This window comes from Mangifera indica, unplaced genomic scaffold, assembly GCF_011075055.1.
Source record: "Mangifera indica cultivar Alphonso unplaced genomic scaffold, CATAS_Mindica_2.1 Un_0017, whole genome shotgun sequence".
Classification (NCBI taxonomy): Eukaryota; Viridiplantae; Streptophyta; class Magnoliopsida; order Sapindales; family Anacardiaceae; genus Mangifera; species Mangifera indica.
Window position 1 is genome coordinate 435,633 of NW_025401109.1, and position 9,280 is coordinate 444,912.

At 31.9% G+C, this 9,280-nt stretch overlaps 1 protein-coding gene across 1 annotated transcript; it reads left to right on the plus strand.

Moving 5' to 3' along the window:
• The first annotated feature begins 2,809 nt into the window (after window positions 1-2,809).
• On the plus strand, window positions 2,810-4,629 carry LOC123205833 (berberine bridge enzyme-like 21). The gene has a single exon (XM_044622882.1). It carries the CDS (start codon window positions 2,841-2,843, stop codon window positions 4,446-4,448), a length of 1,608 nt encoding a protein of 535 aa, XP_044478817.1. The 5' UTR covers window positions 2,810-2,840; the 3' UTR covers window positions 4,449-4,629.
• Window positions 4,630-9,280: the final 4,651 nt, after the last annotated feature.

Genomic DNA, 9,280 nt, shown 5'->3' on the forward strand with positions numbered 1-9,280 from the left:
AGACTCTTCCTCGGCCAGTTATTCGACTATGTCTTTCTGGGACCAACCACGTGTAGCTTAATTTCACCTTTAACAAATTCAATTCATGAGTATTCTTAGTTGACAACTCAAAATCAACGTACGTCTCATTTATGATTTAACAAAAAAGTTCAATTATCCGCCTTCTTTAGCGGCACACAGAGACGTGTCATCTTCTGCTACATATGAACAATACTATTAACATACCGTTCCAATTTTAACAACTAGAATCCAAATAATAAGTAGTCATATAATTAATTAAGTATCATTTATTTTTAATTTAAATTTATTATATATTATTTTGATATTTAATTAAATATTTAAAATTAAATTTATTTTTTTTATAATAAATTTTTATATATAATTTTATATAAAAATAATGATATATTATATAATTAGAAATTAATTTATCTATAATTTAAATTCTTTAATTATATAATAATATTTTATTATTTATATACAAAATTATATATATAAGTAAGCTTATCTGTATTTTTATCGTTTAGGTATATGCATGAATGGACTTCAAAATCTATGGCTATGTTGTGGAAATTTATTCCAACTCGACGAGCCCACCCACTGGTTCCATTTTTGACCAGTAAAAAGTCAACGCGTTGACTTGTATAACACCAACCTTGCTACTTTGTAAATATAAAAACTTTGACTTCCTGAATTATGTATAAACACACAAATGGCCATTCGCTTTTACACGGATTCCTGCGTCCTTCAAAATAATTTTCCATTTTGGAGGCTTCATTTGTAAAATTTTCCCAAAATAATTTAAATCTTGCAAGAAATAGTTTATTTATATTTCTTCACCTTTAATTACAATGAATTGACTTGTGAAATTAAGCAGTCAAATAAAGCATACCTAACAACGTCCTAAATTCAATCAAATAAACTAATTACAGGAATTTTAGATTATTCTATTATGAACATGTGGGAAGTTTCGCTACTAATTACCATAAATTATGCAAGAGATGTGCTTTTCAGATTTGGTCAGATCGCACATTATTTTATGTACCCTGGTCAAATTATGATTTGTTAAATGTAATTTTGTCATTTTGAAGAAAAAAATGATGTATATATATATTTTATATAAAATTCAAATATATATTTGATTTTTTATTATATAATTAAATATTATTTTAATCTTTAATTTAAAATTATTTAATCATTAATAATATATATTTAAATTATGTATTAAAAATATATAGGATATAATTTTTACACATAATTTTTATATAAATAATAATATTTTATTTTTTAATTTTTAATTATTTAATTATATAATAATATACTATTATTTATATATAAAATTATATATAAAAATTATACACTTCACCGTACCTGTTAATTTATACTATTCTTCTGCTTCCGGGTTGTGCTCTATAAATGTTATTATGCTTTTCCTGAATCATGATTAGACACATTAATCATACAAGAACCTGACAAGCTAATGTTCAGACGTAAGACAAAATAACTCAATACAAATCGCCGCCAAGAAACCGACAAGAACTAGTCAAGAAACCCTCATCGATTTTCAACCTAAATACAATTAATTAGTCTTTCTTAATAATGACAAGACCTAAACCAACTTTTCGTCCTAAACCCAAAGTTTTAAGTGAAGCAATTATCAATCTAAGACCCGGGTAACCGTGACGGTACAGTCAAAATATAATAACCAAACGACTGTTTTCCATGTAAGGTTTTGTATAAATTTAATTTTTTATTCGTTAATTATTAAAAATTTAAAAATTTATTATTTTATTTAATTTTATTATTATTATTAAAATTAAAATTACTATTTAACTAAAAATTTTAAAAAACTAAAATTTATCATATTTTCAATTCTTAAATTTAAAAACTAATAAATTCTCTCCATTTTAAAATTTGAAAAACTTATATTTTGCTTCTTTTCCAACACACTACTCGCTATTAGAGATAACAGCGTTTTCACTTCCTCTTTACTTCTCTTTCAATCGTGTTCTATTTTTTATCATTATTGGCAATGAAACTGACCACTGAAGACGAATCATTCGTCTCCAGAATTCGTTTTCATCTCAGTTAAAGACGTGATTCATTTTTATCTTCGATGAAGACGAATCGCATCTTTATCTAAAGACGAAGATAAATCTTCGTCGATTGCTTTTTTAAGTCAGTGATAGCCTAGAATGGAATGGAAAGGAGAGAGAACATGATTGTCGCTACCATCGGTTATCAACAATGGTGGCTGGAAAACCCCTAAGGGAAAATGTAAGTTTTTCAAACTTTAGGTGAGAGGTATTTATTAGATTTTTAAATTTGGAAAGTAAAAATATGATAATTTTTAGTTTTTTTAATATTTTTATTAAATAATAATTTTATCCATGACAGTAAGAATAAAATTTAACAGAATAGTGAATATTTAGATTTTAGATAGTTAGTAGATGAAAAATTGTGTTTGCACCAAACCTTGGGTGGGAAATAGTTATTTGGCCAAATAGAATTAAAATAATATATGATAATGAACATATGTGACGAGTATAGTTAGCCACAAATTTGTCCCCACTAGATTAGAAAATTATTTTAAGTTGAATATTCTAAAACTTTATAATAAAAATCTTACAAATATGTGATCTTTTAAGTCTTTCTTATAATATTTATTTTTAGTAATAAAAATATTAAGATCAAAATACACCCTAAGTAACTAATTTTCAACTTGAATGTTCTAAGTCTACGGTATCTCTTTCCAGCATTTAGTTTAATATGACCCACCTTTAATGGTATATATAATGCAATGTCTCTTCGGCCTTTTTGCACAGCACAAGAAATCAAAAAACATGGAGAAAACGACAACGTTTCTTTCTCCTGCTTTCCTTGTTCTTCTCTTGTTACAATTTCTCAATTTTTCCCTCACATGGTGTTCTTCGGATTCAGTCGACCAAACTTTTCTCCAATGCTTAGAAAAGCAAACAAATTCCACAGACGAACTCTCGAAGATAGTTTACACCCAAACAAATCCCTCCTACACTTCAGTTTTACAGGCGTATATACGAAACGCCCGTTTCAATGACTCCGAAACGTTGAAGCCTTTGATCATCGTTACTCCATTAGAAGAATCTCATGTCCAAGCCGCGGTGATTTGCTCTAAACAAATTGGATATCAGCTTAAAATCCGCAGTGGCGGCCATGACTATGAGGGGATTTCTTATATTTCTGAAAATCCGTTCTTTATTCTCGACATGTTTAATTTACGGTTAATTAATATTGACATGGATGACGAGTCTGCGTGGATCGGAGCAGGCGCAACTTTGGGTGAAGTTTATTTCAGGATTTGGGAGAAAAGTAAAGTTCATGGCTTTCCAGCCGGCCTTTGCTCCACTGTGGGCGTTGGTGGGCATTTGAGCGGCGGAGGTTACGGAAACATGCTGCGAAAGTATGGTTTATCAACTGATAATGTTGTTGATGCTAAAATTGTTGACGTCAAGGGGAGAATTCTTGATCGTGAAGCGATGGGAGAGGATCTATTTTGGGCTCTTCGGGGGGGCGGCGGAGCGAGTTTTGGCGTTGTGTTATCGTACAAGATCAAATTGGTTCCGGTTCCGGAGACAGTAACTGTTTTCAGAGTTGAGAGGCTTCTGGCAGAGAATGCGACGGATGTGGCTTATAAATGGCAGCTGGTGGCGCCGACGACGGATAAAAATTTGTTCTTGCGAATGCTTTTGCAGCCCGTGACGAGGAACAAGACACTGACAATCAGAGCATCGATTTTGGCCATGTATTTAGGTGGGGCCGATGGCCTTGTGTCTCTTTTGGCTAAGGATTTTCCTGAATTGGGGCTGAAGAAAGAAAATTGTATGGAGATGAGCTGGATTGATTCGGTTCTTTGGTGGGCTGGTTTCGATAATGGGAGTAAACCTGATGTGTTGCTTGATAGAAATCTCAACCAGGCGAATTTCTTGAAGAGAAAATCAGACTATGTTCAGAAACCGATTCCGAAATTTTCCCTGAATTTGCTATGGAAAACAATGATGGAATTAGGAAAAATTGGGCTGGTTTTCAATCCTTATGGTGGGAGAATGGACGAAATTCCTTCTTCAGAGACGGCCATGCCACATAGAGCTGGGAACTTATACAAAATACAGTACTCGGTGAATTGGGATGAGGCCAGTGTTGAGCTTGAGAAGAACTACACATCTCAGGCCACAAGTCTTTACAGTTTCATGACTCCATTTGTGTCAAAAGATCCGAGAAGTGCTTACTTGAACTACAGAGATCTTGATATTGGAGTTAACCATCATGGTAAAGATAGTTACAGTGAAGGTGAAGTCTACGGGATGAAGTATTTCAACGGGAATTATGAAAGATTGGTGAAAGTGAAGACAACGTTTGATCCTGAAAACTTCTTCAGAAATGAGCAGAGCATCCCTCCTAAATCTGCCATGTAAGGAATTGAAAAGTCATTCAGCTATTTTGATTTAATTTTCTTGTTAAAGAGGCCTAAAAATTAGTGGTTTAGTTTTGTATGACATTTATGGAAGTTATACATTTTTTTTTCTTTTTAAATAGTATTTGTAGCATGTGATTTTACTATTGGGTCGATGGTAATAAAAAAAAATTTTCCCTTAACTAACGAGTGACAGATAACTATATATATCAATTAGGTCTCTCAATTGAGTCTGATTAGTCCAATGCTCAAACCAAACACAATTCCGTTCTCGGTAGGTCCAGACAAAAAATGTCACTTTAAGACAGATTGTTTAAATCTGAGACACTGTAGAGACTGAAAAGTAATTTTCTTATTAATAATTATTAATAATGATTAATTATTAATAATTAATTTTCTTAAGAATTGAGTGGGTGGATAGAAATTGGAAGGAAAGTTCAGGGAGAAGACATAGGAATTAGATTGAGACTTGCTTTTGTTAATTCAAACTTTACACAAGGAATTAGCTGCAACAAGTATATTCGTTTTGGTTGGTGATTGCATTGCAGGACATACGAGGCAAGCACAACCACAAGGTTGAGGCCCACCGCTATTTCCAGGAAGCCAGTGGGACTTCTATTACTAGTGTTTTTCCTTTGAGGCTTCTTCGTTAAGATTCTTGTGAGTTCTTTTTTTTTTTTAAGTTGGGAAATTACGATTTCCAAATGTGAAAATGGAGAATTCGTGCAGAAAGTTGGTGGAACGTCTGTTTCACCAAAAGGGAAGTTGCCGAAATTGCTCTTTCAATTAGGAACAAATTTGTTCCATTGGTCGTAATTTATTTATTATTATTATTATTATTTTTTGATTGAGAAAATTTAATATATTGTGAATGAAGTGCCCGTTCCAGGAGAAAAACACTCATTTAATGATGAGATAGTTCGAAATCCATTGGATAATTTGTACAACATTGAGGAAAATTGAAATTTGAAAGTTGGAATGCCCATTTCAAGGGAAGAACGCTTACTCCATATAAGTGAGCAATTGAAGAATAACCCCGTTCATGGAAGTCGTTCTAGAGTATGGATTGAACAAAAAGAAACTGTAGTATAAGTTTTGGATGGCTGTTCCATGTTTGGAATACTCGTCCTTCAGTCAAATCTTCAAGTAATTTTACAAAGAACAAGATCGTTCTTAAGGTTGTCACCCACTCTATCAAAGTAGGAAAAATTCAATAAAGAATGGAACATCTGTTCCAGAGTATTCAAACACCCATCCCTCAGATTATCCTCAAATAGTTCTACCAAGAACAAGATTTTTCCAATGGCTATCACTTATTCAGCTAAAAACACAATTTTAGTCTCAGAATGGTATCCTTCTCCTAAACTCAAATTTCTCTGTAAAAGCTGGAGAAATCCATGCTGGGAAAATTTGTTAGATGTAAACAATAATATATCAATATCTGATTGCATGTTCCAGCATATCTTCTTTCGTCAAATTCTAGATTTCAAAACACGTTGAAGTATGCGTATTCACTGGGCCTCAGTCAACATTGCTTGGGCTAGACTTTGGGCTTATGCTACAGTTCATAATGTATGCATAGAGATCGTGCTCGATATGCAAAGAGTAGAAAAAGTCAAGGTATGTTTTTGGATTGAATTTGATACGTATTAGTCATTATAACATTTTAGTTAATTTGAATTAAAACTTTTTATATTTACAAATTTGATGAGTTAAACATTCTGCAAGTTCAAACTTGACAATATATAACCCATAAACTCAACAAACATAAGCTTTTCCAGAACATTACAATCTATAAAAATGACTATTTCAGATCCTCAATTTATACTAGCCAAGTGCAGAATGAGTTCCATATGAAAACGTTTTTCATATTTTACTCTTTCAAGTAAAAGTTTTGCATGTTTATATCAAGGACTACTTTTGGCATCTGTAAGATGAAATTCAAGACATTTTAGACATGTCAAAGATGAATTGAATCTCATTTTCACACATAAACTGTGCTATTTTGACGACATAATAACACTTAAAAGTGCTTTCGTGACTCAAAAAGCCAACTCAATTAGGGGTGAATCCTGCCAAATTAACTCACATCGAATCTATGGTTTCACTCGAACAACTCAATTTCAAAATGAAGCTTCAGTTTGATAGTTTAATTCCAGACTAATTCATTTTTTATTTGATAATGTTATTTATACTGTTAATAATGTTGTTTATCTTTTGAATGATAATATTTATTTTGTTAACAATTTTTTAATGATATTATTAATTAAATCAAATGAATCCGAACTTGAGCTCAAATTTAATATTTTTACTTGATATAAGCTAAAACCGATCCCAAATTTGAATAAGATGAAATCCAATCTTAATTTCAACCACCCACCTGCTTGAACTTTTCAAAATCAGGACGCCACATGCGGGGAGCGAGTTACGTTGGGGCCAAGCTCAACGGGAACAATGGGCTCCCCTATGAATTAAAAAAATAAAATTATAAATATATATTAAATCTCCTACACAAAAACTTTTTAAGGGAAAGCTACTATTTCTCATTCCAATTTTAGTCTAATTTTAAAATCATATCTACAATAGATAAAAAACTTAAACACTTTTCTATAAACTAATTGTGATTTAAATTTTTAATTAAAAATAGGGATAAAATCTTCATTTTACTTATAAAACTTTAAAATTTATATTATTCCTCCTTCCCCCCCCCCCCCCCCCCTCTCCCCAGGTTTTAAAAACTAACACTTCAATATATTTTTAAAGTTTAAAAAGTTTGTTTCCTTCTCCAGTCACCATCATTTCAATCGACGGCTAGTGTTTTCCACCAATTTTCTAAATTTGACTATGAAGGGCAATCATCCAAATGCGACAACGAAAGACGTTGGTCACCATCATTCCAATCGACAATTGGCACTTTTCACTCATCTTTTAGATATGGTTACAAAGGATAGTCGTCCAAATGCGACAACAAAAGATGACAAAGCACTATCCTTCGTCGTGTCATCCAAACAACAGTTCGTCCTCCTTCATCGTTGAGTCTTCCCAATCTGGATGATGTTTTATCGTCTAGATGTGGATGACTAAGGGTTGTCCTTTGTCAGGAAAAACTTTTGCTTCCTCCAGATCGTTGGGCGGTTTCCTAAGCTATCAGAGATGAAACCTTAAAAAAGAAAAAAAGTGAATTTTTTAAAATTTAATCATGAAAGTAGATGTGAATTTTCTAAACTAAGGGAGAAGATGATATAACTTTTTTTAGTTCTAGGGTTTATAATTTTACCTTTACTTCTAAACGAAAATTTGAATGACAGTTAACTTATGAATAGATATTTGAATTTTTTATTTATCATAGATATAATTTTGAATTTCAACTAAAACTTGGTTGGAAGATGTCCTTTTCCCTTTTTTTTATTAGCTTCCTGACAAAAATTCTGCCTCTCTTACTTACCACATGTTTTACTAGTTGGTCATAACCGACAAAGTCAGATAGAAGACAATCTATTGATGTCATTAGTAATATTATTTTAATGGTTGGTTTCGGCATTGAGGAGGTGTTGAAGCGGGCATTTCTGATATAGGTTCGTAAAACCGATGAAAATGACTTGTTTTCTCGGTTTTAGACAATGCTGGAGAACTGTTTATTATCGGTGGAGTTCGTTTGCTTAGTGAAGCATTTGAGAAAGGCTTCATAGACAGGATCTGGAGCCGCCCATGAAAGAGAAAGATTGAGTAAAAGGAGAAGAATTGAGGCCACAGAACCCGATTTTGATATCTTCATCATTCCTTGGTCCCAATTTTTGTTGCTTTTGTCATTAAACTTTGAGAGTTGGAGTTCAATGACATTATATATAGTTTTATTCATGACATGTTGAATGGGAGATTCAAATTACCGGCTAGTCATCACAATAGTTTAAACTATTTGAGTTTCTTGTTATTATTAGTGCTGTGTATAATTTTTATATACAAACAATAATATATCATCATGTGATCGAATAGTTAGAAATTAAAAAAAATAAAACAATATTTAATCATATGATATGATGACATATCATTATTTATACATAAAATTATACAGTCTTATTGTTAATATTACCAGTATATCAAATACATAAATATTATAAATTATTATCATTTACCTTTTTTAAATATAAACAAATTCTATTTTTGGTAACTTAAAAATTTATCATTTAAACTCTTATATTCAATTAGAAAAAATCAAAACTCTACCTTTTATTCTAAAGAGTTTTAAACTTATAATTACATCAGTTACGAATTAAATTATGGTTAGAATTGCTCTGAAATTGTAATATTTTGTTGAAATTACACTAAAATAATGTGATTCCTGTATGATTTAAGAATGTCTTTCTTGCTTTTTCAATATGCTGGATTCGGTGAGCTGTTAGTGTTAGTACAGCTCGTATAACAAATTTCTTGTCATAGCTGACCTGGGAAACCATTTGTTGGTTGATTACTGCTTTAGTGGAGGAGTCAGTCGTGTTGTGTGTATTGGTTTAGCTGACCTGGGTCCTGATTTTGGGATGAACAATAAAAGTAACACAAGTTTTTTAAGGCCAGAGCTTGGGGGTACCAGGTGTTCAAATATAGTTATGGGAAAATTAAAGTTGATCCTGCTGATTTTTTTAAACATGAGCAAACAATTCCTCCAGCTAGGGACAGATTCGAACTGACCCCAATCAAACCTAAATAAGGGTTTGCACAAGCAAAGCTAGATTCCAAAATGACTAGGTTGAGTTTGAACTCGACCCAGTCATTTGGCGATGAGTTCACATAGAATGCAATAGAAAATTGCAAAAGAAAAAGGATCACCGGAGGAGA